Raw genomic sequence first — 19,750 nt, forward strand, 5'->3', positions numbered from 1 at the left:
GCAATCCACCTTTATCCTTTAATCTTGAACCCTCCTGCTTCCCCTTTTCCCTTAGCATAAAAGAAGCCTGAATTCTATCCTGAGTTAAGATGGTCTTTAGGACGTCAGCCCTCCAGCTTCTCGGTTTTTTGACTTTCCAAATAAAGTTGCCGTTCTTTGCCCCAACACTTTGTCTCTGGACTGATTGGCCTGTTGTGCTGTGAGCAGTATGTGTTTGGACTTGATAACATGGGAAGTGGTGTTCCTGAAATTCTCTGCATTGTGTTATCTTCCCCCACGAAAAACATAAGCCCCGTCAGAGCAGCGTTGTCTGCCTAGGACTGAGTCTGAGAACAATTCCTTGTACTTTGCAGGTGTTCGGGAAATACTCATCCATGCTGTGCACTGGTCATTAAAAGGGCTCTTTTTCAATATATGGAGTCTTAGTTTCGTTTCAAAGTGTTTTCACATAGCAGGCGCTCAAAAGTCACTGGTCTGAAATATCACATTTGATTCTCAAGGGTGCACGCCTTCCTTGTTAATACAGAAACACAGGCATGGAGAAGCCTGGGAGAGTGAGAGAGGAGTGGCCTGAGAGTCAGAAGACCTGGCCCAACACAAACCACAGGGTGACTTTGGACAAGTCATTCCATTTCTCCGAGGCTCTGTTTTCTCCTCTGCGAGGTGGGAGGCTGAATTAGACTCTAAAAACCCTTAGGGCAACACGCCTCTGACTCTGGTCCTGTTATACCTGTTATATCTAACAAATGGGTCTTAAGGATGTATATATCCACTGGGAAGGATGTGAAGCTGCATGAGGGATGAAGGAAAAGTAATTATGGCAGAGGCATCAGTGCATGAGAAACATCAAGCCAGGTGGACGCTCCTTTTCACGTACGCCTGAAATCCTTCACGAGCATCAACTCGGGTGGCTCTTCCTTTGCTGTTTTTAGTTCATCAAAGCAGGTCATCGACCTCAGTCACATCTGCTGCCGTACCCACTGTCATGAGGGTGCTAACATCATGGGAGAAACCTGCCAGATTGCAAGCCCATGAGATGTACAATTGTGGGGATCCTGAGGGTTCTGCTATAATTTTATTGCAAATTCTGGGTCAATCATATTTAGGGGCTCTTTATAAAAATGACTAGAGGGGTAATCCAGTACTAAGTTGCTACTGACATCTATAATTTGTCATATTAGAATGACCCGAATTTCATCAAACTGAGGTCTTTTGGTCCCATTAGTAAGAGGTGCCAATTTGTCCTAGCATTACTGGGGAAGGGAATCTTTCAGTTACATGAATGAAGAAAGAGGGACTCCCCTGGTGGTCCAGTGGTTAAGAATCCGCCTTCCAATGCAGGGGAGGCGGGTTCGATCCCTGGTCTGAGAACTAAGATCCCGCATTCCGTGGGGCAACTAAGCCTGTGTGCCACAGCTATTGAGCTCCAGCGCCGGAACAAAGATCCCGCGTGCCGGAACAGAGATCCCGCGTGCAACTAGGACACAACGCAGCCCCACCCCAAAAAAGAAAAAGAATGAAGAAAGAGACACATAGTCACGGTAGGGTGGCCAGCAGGATTGTAATTATGCTTGAAAGGGCAGTCTCCTGATGAAGGGTCCAGATGGATGGAGAGGACTAGGTGGCAGGGAAGGAAGGATGAGCCGGTGTTTTGTTGGCAGATGGGCTTCCCAGTGACCCATCAGGCCTACATTAGGATGATCTTCTGGGTTTTCACTACTCATGTTTCCTGTGGACTTTATAATTCTGCATCTTGCTGAGGGCTTACTTTAGCCCAAGGGATGAAATCCTCCTGTGTGGGATCAACAGTCTGCAGAAGAAGAAATGCCATCATCAGCTTTCTGAGGCAACATAGGGGATAATACTCTCCAAAACTATGCTGGAAATATTATCATTTCACCATCATTTAATCTTTTGATAATAAAAAAAAAGAAAAAAACGTTGAGCCTATCCATATCACAACCACTTTACCATCTTCCTTCTTAGCCATTAACAAGAATCTTTTTGCAGGATTACTGGAAACTGAAAGTAATCTGAGAAATTCTTGGTGGGGATAGTAAAGATTTTCTCATCGTGTAAAGGCCCTCTGGAGGATTAATTACAGCAAATGATATAGCTATGTCCTGGTCTGTGTGTCATTCCAGGAAAAGGCAAATTCTCAGATAACAGACCAGAGGGTTTAACCTAGTTAGAGTTGCCTAGTACAGTCCATTGAACAAAACAGTCTGAGCATATGGCTTTCCCTCTTGGGTCTTAGTGACTTCTGATCCTCATAATAAAACAATTGTGTCCCAACGTGGTATTTTTAGCTGTTCGGATTTGTGTGTCTTCAAGCCATCACGGCACAAACGCAAGTTACTTCCAGTCTTACTCAGCGGTGTCCGTCTGTTTTTGCAGGCAAGGATTAAAATTGGTACACCCATCTGGGCGCCCAGATGATGCTGACAGACCCAGCCCAGTTCTTGGGGCAGCCTGGGCTGCTGGAGCTAGACAGTGACTCAGAGAGGCAGCCAGCGTGGCCCAGAGGATACCTTTAGACAACTGATAATAAGAACAGATCTGACACTCATACATATTTATAACCCCCTGTGGTCCCCAAGCCGAAAAGCAGTGAGCTGGCATCTCTTCACCCTCACACAAGCCCTTCAAGCTGCCTTTTCTTTCAGGGACATTCACCTGCATCAGAATATACCGTCATGGCAGTGGCGGTGGGGATTGGGAGGGGCTCCTGCAGAGGCGAAGGCATGATTTAGCTTTATTGCACTGCCCTGGTGTGGATTCAGTCTGGATGGCTCCAGCTCCACATGCCTGGAGGGATTACCCTGCCCTGGCTCTCCTCTCTCAGGTCAGTACAGCCGCTGGAGATGAAGGCTGACTGCTCTCCTGAGGAAGGAGTGAGTTGCTCTGTCTTTCCCCGGAGAATGCAGATGAGCACATTTACCTGCTGCTGCGTTGGAGACACCATATTCAGTTAAGCTACATCCTCCTCAGCTCCATCACTGTCTCAGGCTGAAAGTCAAAGGAGAGAAGGGCTGGCTTAGGGTCACGGATTCACCTGGAAACAGCACATGAGGACTATGAAACTCAATGGCTTGCAAAGAGGCTCCTGACCCTTTGAAAAAGAATTCTCCGCTGAGGCTGTGTGTGTGTGTGTGTGTGTGTGTGTGTGTGTGTGTGTGTGTGTGTGTGTGTTTTAATCTGTGCTTTTAAAAAGAGTGTTTTCAAAGCTTCTGAGGAAGGTTGCATAGGGATCACATTTGTGTGCTCAGGAGAAGCACATCTGTGTTTAGTAACTGAAGGGGCTGAAGGCTCATCATCACTTTCTACAGAAAGAGCGCTCGCACAGGGTCAGGGTCTCTGTACCTTCGTGACCTTGGGCATCTCACTGTCTTCAGCAGTAAAATAAAAGGCCTTCACTACATCATCTCTAAAGTCCCTTTGGGCTTGATACTCTGCAAGCCTTGGTTCAATTTTAAAAACTGGACATAGGGAATTCCCTGACGGTCCAGTTGTTTGGGCTCTGTACTTCCACTGCAGGGGGCATGGGTTCGACCCCTGATCTGGGCATTAAGATCCCGCAGGCAAAAAAAAGAAAAGAAAAAAACTGGACATAATTTTTAAAATCCCTAAAGACCATTTTATACTGTCGTAGAATAATCACACATGGTTGTTTAATATCTGTCTCCTCAACAAGCCTGTAAGCTCTGTGAAGACAAGAGCTGTGTCTGTCTCTTAGACCAGGTCCTTGCTCAATACATAGCTCTCCTTTGATGGTCTGGGACGTAGCCGTGTCATTTTGTTCCTGCTTGGTGGCTGCAGTGCTAAGAGCATGGACTGTTCTGCCCTCTCCCTTGTTAGCTGTGTTACCTGCGGTCAAGTTCCTTAATGTTTTGTTGCCTCTGTTTCCTGATGGGAGTAAAAGAAGGATAATGATGATCATAACAGTCAATCTATCTCACACGGTTGCTTTGAAGATTAAATCTATCAATATCTATAAAGCCCTTGGAATAGGACATGAAATACAGAAAGCACCATAGTGCTTCCCTTTGCATAGTATTATTGGTGGTGGTGTTGGTGGTTTAGTTATAATTGATGCTCTGACCTCCTCCTCCTACTGGTGTTTTGTAGAGGGATTGAATACTGTGAAAATAAAACATCCTCCTTTCAGCGGAAATGAACTGAATCCTTGGTTTAACTTGGTTCCTTGCAGCATAACAAGACTCCTTCCCGCTCAGCCCCTATGGTAAACCGTGTTCCTCCAATAGTCTCATCAGACCAGATCATAAATGAGAGAAGCCTAATTCTCCAGCTTGAGTTATTGTTCATGAGTTTACCAAAAAGTCGAGTGTCTCTCTCTCTTAATCCTGCAGCCACCTCCTGGTATGGATCCGAGTTGAGTAAGTAAGACCTTACATTGATACCTGGAGGGGGCAGGGACACTCTATGACCATCATTTCACTACAAGGAGCTTGAGCTCCCAGAGGCTGGGGAGCTTGGTTGGGTCTCAACGTTGGTAAGAAGCAGAGCTGAGCCTCGAAGACAGGGCATGTGAGGACAGGGTCTGCGCCCTTTCTGTTGCCCCATTATCCTTGTCGCCCAGGCATAAGGACAAGGAGAATGTCATTATCCTGGGCCTGGTCCGTCCTCACACCAAGCAAATCCTGCCTAGACTCACGTCTTCTGTACTTTACGCCAGTTCACTCTTTGTGGCCTGTAGCTCTAGAGGGAGACAGAGGTTTTCAGGCTTGTCCCCCTGAAAGAACAAGCAAAAATGACACTGCCTGGGACCATCCAAATTTGGCTTCTCCTAGCAAGGGGGGCACCTTGAAGCGAAAAATGTTGAGAATTGTCCAAAAAAAGGCTCTGTTTGCCAAAAGTTGGTATGCCTGGTACTTGCCGTGTAAGGAAAACAATCTGAAGGACCTCTGTTTGCAAGAACATTTGTCTCTCGTTTCACATCATTCGATATTCATTGACCCATTTTTACATTCCATAGCCTCATTATTTCTGTCTTAACACCTTCAAAAAAATCATACTAGATTTGTCTGTAGATATTTAAACACACGATAGAAAAAACGCCCACAATTATGTGATCCTTTAAAGTATACAGGGGTCTTGCTTTTAGCAAACTTGACATAACAATATTCTAGTTCATCTAAAACAGATAAAGCAGGCAATAATTAGGAGCTTTCCCTTCATAAACAAAGATTCATGGCTGATAGTCTATATTTAAGGTCTTTGCAAATTATATCACATTTAAAATTCTCAGTTAAAAGAGCAATTGATTTTAAAAGTTCAATCAGTCCACAGTTTTTAAGGAACACGTTTATAACATGGGGCAAAGAATATTTATACCCATTTGTTTGGTGTTTTGTAGTAATATGCCTGATTGCATTTTCATTCTCCATCAAGATGTTTTTCTATCTTCGAACTAAGCCCCTAAGCCACTTCCGAGAGATAAAGACTAATCTTTTGAAAGACTTCCAAGGAAATGAAGTCCTTAATCCGCTTTGCTCATCTATTTCAGTGTGTACCAACTCTTAGTTTTGTATTTAATCTAAATGCTTTGTGCTTCGATTTGAGTCTATTTCTACCCTTCGTCTTTAGTTGGAGACAGAAAGCAGGCCAACAACCTCTTGGAGAGAGGTATTCATACGTGTGAAATTCCCTGCTAATCCCCTCTTGTCTAACTCTTCTTTCAACTGAGTAATTCTGGTCTCGCAACCCAGTGGTAAATCAAATAATTATGTGACTGGAGTCATAGCTGTAAATCAGAAGAGTCACATGACCAATGCACGCCTCATGGACTGGAACAAAATGTTGTGTTTCAGTACAGAATTTAGAGAGAACCTGAATGTCCGTGAGAAAGGCACATAAAGCTTCAGAACTACCATCTCGGTTTCATTGTCCTAACCTTTCCATGTAGTTCTGACGTTATAACCCCTTCATCATCTCTGTGGTTTTCCACCCAGCCTCTCCCACACTTCTCATGAGCGGATCTCAGCACTGGAACGGGTATTCTTGTCAGAGACTGACAGCTGCTGAGAACAACGGCCTGATTGTTGCAGTTGACCACTTGTCTGTTTACACAGCACTACGATTGTTTCTTGAGCAAACAGAAACAGACAGCCGTGAGCTGCACTCCCACTGTCGGCTCATGACCTACAGCGACACTTAGGATTTTTTGAGGTATTGTTATTGTACTCTACTGGTCTGGCTCTTATTTATTTTGCGTCTCTTTGTATGTTTTTCCTAGCTAGGTGTCATCCTGCACTTTTTCTTGCGTTTTAATCATTCTTCTAATTTTTGATATTTGTACTTTTTCTAGGTGACCTAAATTCTGATTTCCTTCTCTAAGCTTAAGTTTCTGGTTATTCTGCCTAGTTTTGGAGAGCACTCTATATGTTCTTTTCTACACTATCGATTTTTTTTCTGCCACAAAATACTGGGCTACGTTGACAGTTACGCAGAAATGGATTTTCTAACCATGCTCCAGTGATAAGGATAGTTATAAGGAAACATTGTGCTTTTAAAAGCTCTTGGTTTTCCACTAAGACACTTCTTAGAACACTTTAAACACCTGCCTAGTCTTTTGGGCGTAGGGAAAATTGATCATTACAAGTCCCAGTGGGTTTTGGGTATTATGAAACTCTAAGAACTTTCTCTCTCTCTCTGACTTTTGTTTCCTGGAAACATAACAGCAACAAAGCAAACAGAAGAAGTTTTATCCTGTTTTTCGGTGAGAACTGTGAGAAGTAGTTTCAAGGAAGATCGACTCCGCAATTCTGCCCCAAACCTCACATCATCAAAAGCAATGAAAAGCGCCCCCCGCCCTTTTTTTTTTTTCTGCGGTACGCGGGCCTCTCACTGTCGTGGCCTCTCCCGTGGCGGAGCACAGGCTCCGGACGCGCAGGCTCAGCGGCCACGGCTCACGGGCCCAGCCGCTCCGCGGCATGCGGGATCTTCCCGGACCGGGGCACGAACCCATGTCCCCTGCATCGGCAGGCGGACGCGCAACCACTGCGCCACTAGGGAAGCCCCTGAAAAACTCTTAAGAGAAGGATGTATAGTGTCAATTTCCAACTCGTGGTCAACTGAATTGAAAAGAATTAATGGATGCTTCCATCTGAACAAGATTGAGTTTGAGTATGTAATTAGCCATAGATTACAGCTCAAAAAAGTGTATGACTTAAAAGGAAAGCTTCTATTAATGTTTTTGAGCCTGGTGAGCATAATGTGTGCTCTACAATATATAAAATAACATCATCTTTGCACATTAGAAATACACTGTGAGACATCAGAGGCCCGTTAAGACACAAAATTTGATGTAAAACTGTGATACTGGGTTATGAATAATAGGCCAGATATTTCAGAAAGGGATTAATGAGTTTTGACATATTTCCAGAGAACTGAAATTAGCCACTAATTCCCCCAGGTTATTGGGGTCCAAGCCTCCTTGTTATCATGGATAAAATATTTTATTCTTTAACAGTATATAGTCAGGTGGCTTGGTCTTACATAAGGATACAAATCCGACCCAGAAATTGTTATGAAAATGTCACCTAAGCAAGTTCTTTATTTCTATTAATGATTACACATCTGAGACTCTGCTCAGAATTCTGACTTAATGGCTCATCCTGTCACTTTTTGTAAACCTCGAAGGCTTTCAAGGAGTGAATGATTTACAAAGTAGGAATCCAGAAGTTATCGGGCTTTGAGACTCTCATGAGGTGACGAGTCGTACAAGTCAGTCTGTTATGATATTGGGGCAAGTCGGCTTTGAGACTTAAGTTTGAAAAATGTCAGTCACTGGTGCCAGGGCTGCTTTTGCAGTTGATGGCCAAAACATCTGCTCTTAGCATGGAATGTCGTGGCCCACGCCTAATTTGGGGCTGGTTAACTCATTTTCTAGTGGGTGCCTTTCTTTATCCAGCATGAATACTCAGAGCCACACCCTTTCTATTTAGGGCCTTTGAGTCATTTCTGTCTTGGCCTCTCCCCATAAATCTCTGTATTTCGGAGGAACCGATTTTTCAGAAAAGTGTAACCTTGCCTCTGAGTGTCCCCATGTCCAGGCTTGAGCTGTGTAGTCACCCACCTAAATTCTGACCATTCCCTTTTCCTTCTCTCTTGGCTTATCCTCTTGCCTTGTTTTTTCTCCTGCTTCTCTTACGGGAGAGCCTCCCCAAGCTCCCTAGGAAAGTACCTCTTTTTTTTTTTTTTTTTTTGCGGTACGCGGGCCTCTCACTGCTGTGGCCTCTCCCGTTGCGGAGCGCAGGCTCCGGACGCGCAGGCTCAGCGGCCACGGCTCACGGGCCCAGCCGCTCCGCGGCACGTGGGATCCTCCCGGACCGGGGCACGAACCCGCGTCCCCCGCATCGGCAGGCGGACTCTCAACCACTGCGCCACCAGGGAAGCCCAGGAAAGTACCTCTTGAGAGTTGCTGATTCTGTGCTCTGAAGCTGCGTCCGTAAGCTGGGAGTGGGCAGGTATTGCCTTGCAGAGGGCAATCCTGCTGACACGATCTACAGAGAAAGCACAGCTCCGGTGTGAGGTACAGCAGCAGGAAAACCCACGCGTTGGTGACCAGGGCGATACAGAGGACAGGGTCGTCCCGTTGGGGACGTCCCTCTCGTGAGCATGGAGATCCACACCACCCAGGTAATGATGGAGATGAGCATGGTGACGAAGATGAGCCTTCTGTGCCGCCTCCGGTTCTCACACGGCCCACAGAAGGTGGCTTTGGAGACGAAGAACGTGAGGGCCGTCAGGACGAGGACGTAAACCAGGCGGATCACGAAGTCGACGTTGAGTTGACAGGGTGTCATATCCATAAGCATCGTGCCTCTGGTCATGATGAGAGTCACATCCTCAGTGGTGATGATCGTCTGCAGCAGGCTGACACCAACAGCAATGCACAGAATTGTGGGCCAAGAGGAGGACCCTTGACCCCGGACCAGCTTCACCAGGTCGGAGGCATGAGCTGAGAGGCACGAGAAACAGAGAGCAAAGAGGACCCCCCAAGAGAAAGTAGCAGATGGGGGCAGTCTGCTGATTGAGCTGGATGATGAAGGCAAAAGCAAGGCTGAAGAGCCCCAGCACCCCCAGGAGGAAGAGGAACTGGCTGCGGAGGACATTCCACTGGCTGCGCTCTTGAACCCTTCTAATGAGGAGGAGAAATGCCAGGAGCAGCAAAACCGTAACTGCTACGCCAATTGCTGCCAGGGACTCCCGAACAATGCCCCATGCTCCCGTGGTGTCACCGAGGAAGTAAGAGTCCCCAGTGGACCCTTTGCAGTCCTCATACGTGGTGACTTGTAGGTGGACCTCATGAGAATGGTCTTTTGTTCCCGTGCAAAAAAAAAAAAAAAAAATGTAAAAGAAAAAGGAACAAAGATAACTTCATAACTTTACCTGCACCCTCAAGAACCCCTGTTGGGTAGTCTTGGGCAGGACACTATAATATCTCTGATTCCCACATGAAGACACCTGGATCTACTGAATGAAATAGCTCAAAACTATCAACCCCTCAAAACTATCCTAGCTCTATCCTGCTGGGAAAGGAGAACCATCTTCGCTTAGGGGCTCCAGGTAACTCACGAATTTTCACGTCATAATTTCCACCAAGGCTTTCTGAGGGCTACGGCAGAATCTTTTTCATAAAAAATCGGGCATGTGACAACGTTTGTATGATGGTTAGGACTCCAGTTATAGCAGGCTCCAGAACAAGGGTTGTCAACATTAATGGACCATTTGATCATTCAAGACATGAGGCACTGCTCGAAGGAGACAGGCAAGATGATTTTTCCCAGTCATTTTAATGACTCTTCCTTCTTTTAATTCAAGTCAATCCAAGGCAGCGCATTACAGTTAAATACCCACTGTGAGTCTGTCAAAGAATTTTACAAAAACGTCTCTGCCTTCATTTAACTTTTTGGAGAGTTTAGCACCAAACTCTATGCCTTGCCTGGGGTTGTCTAGAAAAACATCACACATATGCATTTGGAAACAAGTACCTTGCGGCTGAATACCCCTAGCTCTACTCCCCTTCAGCTGTCCCCAAGCCAGCCGCCTGGAGAGACCCAGGCTGACAGCTGAGGGCATGGCCCCTTCAGCCCCACTTACCTCCTCTGTGTGCACGCTGGAGGCCGAGACTGCAGAGGCTGCAGTAAGTGCCAATGATTAAGGAGACAACCGCAGCATCTTTAATCTCTCCCCAAACAGGCGGAAGGATGGAGGCCCGCCCTCGGGCTCCTGCAGGGCCTATAAAGGGGTGTGGCCTCCTCCCCACAGCCTCCGATGTGATCTGGAGGCTGCGAGAGGCCCTCTGTTGGGCTCACGTGAGGACACTTCGTTCTTCTTCTGACCTGCTCCTTAAAAAGCCATCTCCCGTCTTCCCCACATCTTGATCATAAGATCCCAAAGAGCATCCATCCCAGAGGAATAAGACGTTTACTGGGCCATAAAGAAGGGTTACGCACATGAAAAGGGCCAGTGGTTGGCATCAGTGTGAATTAGGGGAAATTCGTCTTCTCTGCTCTGCCCATTTCTTTTCCTCTCCTGTGGAGGTCCTTCCTCAGGCTTTGGCTGCCCATCAAGTGGGGTCCCTACCTGGACCAGCTCTTCCGGGACTGCCAAAGCCTTTGGTATAATTTCCCTCTCTCCTTGCTCTCCTCACCCCCATCAGAACATACTCTTTCTGGGTCTCATTCCATTGGGGCTTTCCCCGGGCCCAAGATAGAAGAACTTGCAGTTAAAAGTTCCAGCTGATATTGGTAAAACATATTCTTTTTCTCTGTGGTGACGTATAATAGAGCACGCAGTACAGGGTCCAGGCTGTACTGACCGCAAGCCACCCCCCAAGCTCCCCTTCAAATTTACTTAACTCTTAGTTCTTTTCCTGGATATTTGCATTTAAAAAAAATGTTTGGAGGTTTTCCTTGCTTTCATTTTTTAAATGAATTATTATTTTTATTTTATTAAAAAAATTTTTTTATCGGGGTATAGTTGATTTACAATGTTGTGTTAGTTTGTGCTGTACGGCAAAGTGAATCAGTTATACATATACATATATCCACTCTTTTTTAAGATCCCTTTCCCGTATAGGCTCTTACAGAGTATTGAGTAGACTTCCCTGTGCTAGACATTAGGTCCCTATTAGTTATCTACAATTAATTTTTTAAAATTGAAGTATAGTTGATTTACCATGTTATGTTAGATTCTGGTGTACAGCAAAGTGGTTCAGAGATATATATCTCTTTGCTGTTTATATATATTCTTTTTCATATTCTTTTCTGTTATGGCTTATTACAGGATATTGAATATATGGATATTTGCTTTTGACAGAGGACTTCTGAAGACCCCAATCAGTGCTTGTTAGTGTGGTTTCAAGTGTCCCTGTGATCTGGCCCCTCCCTCCCCCATCCAACCATATTTCCTTCAGGTCTCCTGACCCTGTGTTTTATTCAGGTTGGTTTTCTCACTCCCATCTGCTTGCCTTCTCTTAGAGGTTGTCCCTGTGCTGAACTGCCTTTTGCTTTATTCCCACTTATCCTCTGTGCTCAATTCCCATTGATCCTGCTTCCTACCCAAATATACTTTCCCTACCTCTGAGGTCTAGTTCATCTTATCTCCTCTGTGAGCTTCCCTGATCACTCCGGCCCTTAATGATCACCCCTGCCCTCACTGATCACTCCTGCCGGGAACTCTACAACATGTAGGGTCTGTGCTGTCCAAGATTATGGAAATAATATTTTCTGCCCATTTTATTTGTATTAATTAATTTATTAATAACCATAAGCAATAAATGAATTTAACTAATACATCTATTAATTACTTTTATTTGTAATGGTCTCATCCCCTTGATTAGACTTGTAGTTGCTTGGGGGATAGGCTCCACATTTTATGTCCCCATAGCACCTGGCCCTGTGGGGAGCACCTCCTAGGTGATGGATGGGTTGATTAATTGAAGGATTCTAATGATAGAATTCCAGGCCATGTGAAGGTACTTTTTAGCAGTGTGGTTTTCCAACCAATGCTTTTAAATGGAGACCACCTGCAAATAAATCAGAATCTTAACAAACCCTGGACAAATTCATAAAGCAGTGGTGTTCTATCATATAAAGGCTCTTTAACTTTATTTTTTATTTTTAAAAATTTGTTTATTTATGACTGCATTGGGTCTTTGTTGCTGTGCGCGGTCTTTCTCTAGTTGAGGTGAGCGGGGGCTACTCTTCTTTGTGGTGCGCGGGCTTCTCATTACGGTGGCTTCTCTTGCTGTGGAGCACGGGCTCTAGAAACGCGGGCTTCAGCAGTTGTGGCACGTGGGCTCAGCAGTTGTGGCGTGCGGGCTTAGTTGCTCCACAGCATGTGGGATCTTCCCGGACTAGGGCTCGAACCCGTGTCCCCTGCACTGGCAGGCGGATTCTTAACCACTGTACCACCGGGGAAGTCCCAAGACTCCTTAACTTTAAAAAGCTTTTTTTTTTTCTCTGAGAGAAGATGATTCTAGGGAGAAGGGTCCTCCCCTTTACTTGCTTTGGACATAATCACGGTCTGTCTGAAACTGTAAAAGCTAATCTAAAGTTTACGTTAAGCGTAAAGGAATTTTCCAGATGCTAAAATGTGACATCCAGGAGGATTCACTCAAAGACCCTGTGAGCTGTGAAATTGCTGTTAGTAGACCAACAGGAAGATTTCCCATTTAATTCTTCCAAGAGGACTATTTTGGTGACCGTGTCTGTCCTCCCACCCGGTTCTGGATGGCCTTTAGTCATGGCATTCCTCACTGCTGTGAGGTTTGAGTTCCTGGTGTGCTAGTCTTCTAAGGAGATTCCTCCTGACCCCCTGATGGCTTGAGGCAGGTGAATTAATGGGTTAATGACAGCAAAGCGCTTTGAGCACCTTAGATAAAGGAACTGTCACAGGTACTAATTATAGTTATTTTAAAATCTGGAGTCATAGAATTAGCCTATCTGCTCTGGGCCCTAAGGAAATGAGGGCTTCCTTTGCCTACACACGTCCAAATTACTCACACCTCCTTATTTTTGTCTTTTATGTGGTGACAACATCACACCAAACAGCTCAGCTATGGCTTTCATAAATCAAATTATACTGATTACAATGAGTCCATTGAAAATGGAGATAAAACAGTCAAGAGGCCAAACGCCTTTTGCCAAACATCTATTTGCATTGTTTCCTTCTCCCAGAAACAGAGCTGGAGGGAATGTTAGAGGTGACCTAGTCTAGCCCTTTCATTAATAATAATAATAAGGAAGGCACCATTATAACATGAGGAATTTAGCAATAAGGAAGCAGAGGCCTAGAGTGACGAAGGGACGCGCCCAAGGTGTGGAATGTTAGAGGGAGACAACCAGCATTGTCTGACGCCTGGTCCCATTCTTGCTGCTGTACCAGGTTGCTTTCCTGACACTTGTCACCTCGTGAGGACAGCTGATCTCCCTGTGCTATGCGGCTGCTTCCCACTAGCTATCTATTCTAAATTTGGTAGTGTATATATGTCAGCGCTACTCTCTCACTTCGTCCCAGCTCACCCTTCCTCCTCCCCGTGTGCTCAAGTCCATTCTCTACGTCTGAGTCTTTATTTCTGCCTTGCCACTAGGTTCATCAGTACCGTTTTTTTTTTTTAGATTCCATATATGCGCTTTAGTATATGGTATTTGTTTTTCTCTTTCTGACTTACTTCACTCCATATGACAGACTCTAGGTCCATCCACCTCATTACAAAAAACACAATTTTGTTCCTACAAAAGGATTTTTATAGGGGGTTATTTTGTGGTGTTTAATTTCACTCACAACTGGATTAGATATGATCTCTGAGTTGGAAAAAATATATATATATTTTAAATAAATTTGTTTATTTATTTATTTATGGCTGCGTTGGGTCTTCATTGCTGTGTGCGGGCTTTCTCTAGTTGCAGCGAGCGGGGGCTACTCTTTGTTGCAGTCCGCGGGCTTCTCATTGTGGTGGCTTCTCTTATTGTGGAGCATGGGCTCAAGGTGCGTGGGCTTCAGTAGTTATGGCTCATGGGCTTCAGTAATTGCGGCGCGCGGGCTCTAGAGCACAGGCTCGGTAGTTGTGGCACACGGGCTTAGTTGCTCTGTGGCATGTGGGATCTTCCCGGACCAGGGATCGAACCCGTGTCCCCTGCATTGGCAGGCAGATTCTTAACCACTGCGCCACCAGGGAAGCCTGAAAATATATTGTTAATTCAGCTGTTTAAACTGGAAAACTGTAGAGGAATTATGAACTTAGACAACAAATATGACCACAAAAAATGACTAACAATCATGGTTTATTCAGCATGAAGCTTTGGCACCTAAAGAAATTTTACTGAACCTCACAAATTTATTGAAATCAAATGAAATGCCAGTGAGCAAAACCTTTAGACATATTTTGTTCAGATGTTGGAGCTGGCTATATCCACTTACGTACACGGTGGAATTCCTGGTTGCCAGAAGGTTTTTAAAATACTAAGCTAAGCATAATACATACACTCAGAAATAAGATGTAGATTTCTTGAGTTGAAAAACTATCTCATTTGGCAGATGGTTTTGGATATGGTATTCGGATAATAAAAGTGCACGTTTCACTGATTTTGGGACATTCTTAAGTACAATTTTGGAAGAAAACCATGGTATATTTTAACATGTCAAACACATTCAAGGATTCCAAAAGACGTGGTGGTTTTAAAAGATGGCTGTAATTCATCAAAAGATGGGGTCGAATTCCCCTCCACTTGAAGCCCTGGCTGGCCTTAGTGATTCTCTTGTAACCAATAAAATGGGGTGGAGGTGATGATGAGCAAATTCTACCAAGGCTAGGTCAGAAGATGCTTTGCAGCTTCCGGTTTGGTCCCTTGGAATGCTTGGTCTCTGGCTGCTTTCTCCTGAGACACAGTTGCTTTGTTCTTAGAATCCCAAGCCACACAAGAGACCACATGTAGGTTCTCTGGTCAACAGCACCAGCTGAGTCCAGCCTTCCAGCCATCATGGCCAAAGCACCAGACATGGGAATGGAAAAGCCAGTTGGGAAATGGATCCTCTGGTTCCAGCGGTTCAATTAAACCTTCGCTAAACAGGATTTATGCACATGTCAAATGCAAGACTTACTTGCATTGCTATGAGTTTTCTACAAGTTAAAGTTTATTTCTATAGAGTTCTAAAATAGCCTAGTCGAAGCCAAAGGCACACATCTTTATAGGATCAGGTAATCTCAGAGGCACCAGCATTCCATCGAAAGGGTGTTCATTCCAAAGTCTTTAAATTTTCCTTATAAAGAAGGCAATTCTAGCTGCTGTATGTTCTCAACATAATTGTAACACATAGAATGGAAGGTTATAAAGTCAGTTTGAATGAAATAAAGTTAGAGATATGCATTGTTACATTTTGCTTTTCTCTCAAGGTCACTATCATTACTTTTTCGAGGAAAATATGAAGCTTGAAAGAAAAATGTTTGAATAAAAGATCCATTTGAGGGACTTCCCTGGTGGTGCAGTGGTTAAGACTCCACACTCCCAATGCAGGGGGCCCAGGTTCGATCCCTGGCCAGGGAACTAGATCCCACATGCATGTCGCAACTAAGAGTTCGCATGCCACAACTAAGGAGCCTGAATGCCGCAACTAAGGCCCGGCACAACCAAATAAATAAATAAATATTTTTTTAAAAAGATCCATTTGCTTTTCAAAACTGTGAATCAATAATTGAATTAAACTTGAACAATGAAGAGAATAAATGATTGCATTTAATTCTTATACTGAAGAATGATAAAAAGACATTATGTTTATCATGTGGATTAAGATTAAAGAAAAATTTCCAGTGCTAAATAGAGAGTATTACTGTATTACTAACCACAACAACCTATCTGGGTGAATTTTTAGGGTTTTCAATTTTGGTTGGATTTAAAAAGGGAAAGAACCAGGTCCCACAGTGTACCAGATGTACACACTGCTTTCTCCTCAGGTAGTCCATGGAATGAATTTACAAACAGGTAAGCACATTTGTTCACTAAATAAAAATCATGTCTAAATTTTTGTTTCTGTGTTGTTATTTAAAGTTTTTATATTCTATATAAATATCAGTAAAATGCTATGCAATGTTGTCTCTGCTATGCTTTTTTTTTTTTTTTTTTTGCGGTATGCGGCCACTGTTGTGGCCTCTCCCGCTGCGGAGCACAGGCTCCGGACGCGCAGGCTCAGCGGCCATGGCTCACGGGCCCAGCCGCGCCGCGGCACGTGGGATCCTCCCGGACCGGGGCACGAACCCGTGTCCCCTGCATCGGCAGGCGGACTCTCAACCACTGGGCCACCAGGAAAGCCCTGCTATGCTTTTTTAAAATGACTCTTTATTATTTATTTATTTATTTTGGCCATGCTGCACAGCGTGTGGGATCTTAATTCCTCCACCAGGGATTGAAGCCATGCCTCCTGCAGTGGAAGCACGGAGTCTCAACCACAGGACCACCAGGGAAGTCCCTAACAGACTTTTTCGAAAAAGCAGCTTTAGGTTTACAGAAAAATGGAGTGTAAAATACAGAGTTCCCATTCTCCCCCTTTCGCGCCTCCTACTCCAGTTTCCCCTATTATTAACATCTTGAAATAGTATGGTACATTTGTTACTATTGATGAACTAATATCGATACATTATTATTACCTGAAGTCTATTGTTTCTGATGTTTACATTTGTTCTTTGTGTTGTAAATTCTATGGATTTTGACAAATGTATAATAATGTGTATCCATCATTACAGGATCATATAGTATCGTTTCACTACTCCCAAAATCAGCTATGCTCTACCTATTCATCCGTCCCTCTCTGCCCTACTCTGCTTTTACTTTACCATTGGTAGTAATGGGAAATACCTTTTCATAAAACATGTGTTATGTGTGTGTGTGTGTGAGCGCTCGTTCTGGATCTAAAGGTAAAATGTATTCCTGATGCTGGGTTGGGGTGAAAAAGAAGCTTGAAAAATACTAGTCTCATCAAATGAGCACTTGCTCACGCTCTGACTTGAGGTGGATGTTTGCTATGATCTTGGGCAAGTGTCTTGATCTCTTTAAGCTTAATAAATGTTTCCTCTTCCCTGTGGGTATATTTACATGAAGGAAAAACTGAGTTTTGTGATCATTTGGTCTGAGCTGAGTTAAAGAGTTTTGAAAGCAACATGATGGTATAAACCACACCAAAAGTTAAGTAAGACTGCTTAAACTAAGAGTACTGCGAATTTTAAAGGACTTTTATACCTTAATGATCAGCGTGCAAAGTATTATGTTAAATTCAAATGTTAGGTCTTACATATTAAAGTAGCCCATTTATTTACTCCTAGAACCTCTCCCTAGAAATATGTTGTTGGCATTAACTCACTCATGGGCTTGTTCATTCTTCTAATGTCTTTTTAAAAAAATTTATTTATTTATTTTTGGCTGCGTTGGGTCTTCGCTGCTGCACGCGGGCTTTCTCTAGTTGTGTCGAGCAGGGGCTATTCTTCGTTGCGGGCTCAGTAGTTGCAGCTCGTGGGCTCTAGAGTGCAGGCTCAGTAGTTGTGGCGCACGGGCTTAGTTGCTCCGTGGCATGTGGGATCTTCCCGGACCAGGGCTCGAACGCATGTCCCCTGCATTGGCAGGCGGACTCTCAACCACTGCGCCACCAGGGAAGCCCTGATTTCTGGGTTTTTGACTTGAGCAAGTTCACGAATGGTGGTGCTATTTAGAGAGTCGAGGAAGATGGAGGGAGGAAAAGGTTTGGGGGGATGGAAGAGTCTGAACCAGGGCTTCTGTTCTGGGTGTGTGTCGAGTCTGAGAAATCTGTGAATTACTTGTGTGGATACATCAAGCAGTTCGTTGGATCTGTGCGTCTGGAGCTTATAGATTTATTTCTGCCTTTTTGTACTTTTTTTATGTGCAACTTCCTGTTGGCATCGTAGATATACACCAAGCTGGATGGCTCACAGGTGGACTGGCTCTCCCTCTCCATCCTCATTTCCCAGCTTGCTTTCAGCAGTTGCAAGAATTGGGAAACACAATCGTTCATTTATTCATCCTACAGTCATACGCTGAGCTTTTACTGGGAGCTGAGAGTACAAAAATGAATACTACTAAATATCAGCACTCAGGAAAATCACATTTAGCTGGTGAGACATGCTGACAAATACTTGAGATTTATGTACTCTGAGATGTGTGTAACTTAAAGCATAAATTAATACTTCCACCTCCTGCCAGAAAGAGACCCTCAAAAGAGAATGGATCTTAGCAGTGCCTTATGAGACCTTACAAGTGGTTATTTCAAAGTTTTTATGCTTTTTGTCACAAAACATGCAGGACAAAACTTGAGGGACAGTTCAGAGTATGTCTCAGCAATGAACCCATTTCTTACTTCTGCATGGCTGAGGGTCACATTTTGAAAGGAGATGGGATACATTAAAAAATCAAGTCAGGAAGAGAGATGGGCTGGAAATGAACGCTTGGGAGTCACCAGGACAGGGATGGTCAGAGAACCAGTGGGTGTGATCTGCATCGTCACAGATAGGCTCATCTTGGGAGAGTGTTCAGAGTGATGTGATGCGGTAATAAGAGGTCAGAGTATGTCATCCTCCCTTCCCCCACCTTGGAGAACTCCAACATTTAAGGGCTGGGCGGGAGACAGAAGCCAATGAAGGAAGTAGGGAAGTGGTCAGAGGTGGGTGCGCCTGGAGGTTGACAGGTTACAGGTGCCAAAGGAGGAACTCAGGGGGGAAGGAGAAGTGTCCGTGTCAGCTGGTACAGAGGAGCATCCAACCCAGTAGGGACCAAAATGTGCCTGCTGGACTTTGTGGATGAAGATCAGTTTCAGAGGAAGTACCTGTCTATGAATGGAGCGAAGGAGACGAACACTCTGCAGGCAGCGACTTGCTGGGCAATTTGTGGAGGAAATGAGAGCCCTGACATGGTGCCTGGAAAGCCAGATGGGACTGAGGCAAGGTTTTCGTCTGTTCACCTTGGAGCGTGCGAGTGAGCGTGGTTATGTGGTACGAGGAAAGCGCCACGGAGGAGGGAGAGACTGAAGTCCTAAGGACAGAGTTAAACAGACGGGAATTCCGAGGGAAGGGAGAGACCTGGCTCCCAGCACAAGTGACAGGATTCGCCTTGGCTGGCAGGTGGGACACCTCATCCTCGAGAGAGAGGCAAGGAGGCAAGGAAGGCGTACTCCACTGTGTACCAAGCTGCTTCTCCTAAGAATGAAACCGACTCCCCAAACCCTCCTGCCTCCACGGAGCCCTTGCAGATGCACCCAAGTGCTGAAGGATCCTCCTGATTCTTAGAGTGGCTGAGGCTCTGCTGGGCTCTGCCTCTGGTTTAGGAGACCCCATTCATTTGTGGGTCTGCTCACACGGCAAATACCCTGCATGAGTCCACAGTGTGGCAGCCTGGAGGAGAGGACTCTGGGAGTGGAGACAACATGATTACGTACACGCATTATATGTTCAGAGGCACATATGCCGTGGGGTGGGGGGAGAGGGAATTGGATGAAGGTGGTCCAAAGGTAGAAACTTCCAGTTATAAGATAAGTAAGCCCTAGGGATGTCATGCACAACAGGATAAATATAATTCTCACTGATGTCTGTTACACAGGAGAGATGTTAAGAGAGTAAACCTGAAGTTTTCTCATCACAAGGAAAATATATATTTTTTTATCTCTTCAACGTTGGTTCTTTTTTTTTTTTTTTGCTGTGCCACCCGGCTTGTGGGATGTTCCC

General features: G+C 44.7%; 1 protein-coding gene across 1 annotated transcript; it reads right to left on the reverse strand.

The window, feature by feature from the left end:
• Positions 1-1,793: 1,793 nt before the first annotated feature.
• GPRC5D (G protein-coupled receptor class C group 5 member D) lies at positions 1,794-18,941 on the reverse strand. Its single transcript, XM_028491494.2, is given in 6 exon segments — positions 1,794-1,810; positions 2,942-3,009; positions 8,431-8,627; positions 8,629-9,023; positions 9,025-9,400; positions 18,856-18,941. Coding segments are annotated over 5 exon segments (1,059 nt in total). The 3' UTR covers positions 1,794-1,810; positions 2,942-3,004.
• Positions 18,942-19,750: the final 809 nt, after the last annotated feature.

This window comes from Physeter macrocephalus, chromosome 6, assembly GCF_002837175.3.
Source record: "Physeter macrocephalus isolate SW-GA chromosome 6, ASM283717v5, whole genome shotgun sequence".
NCBI lineage: Eukaryota > Metazoa > Chordata > Mammalia > Artiodactyla > Physeteridae > Physeter > Physeter macrocephalus.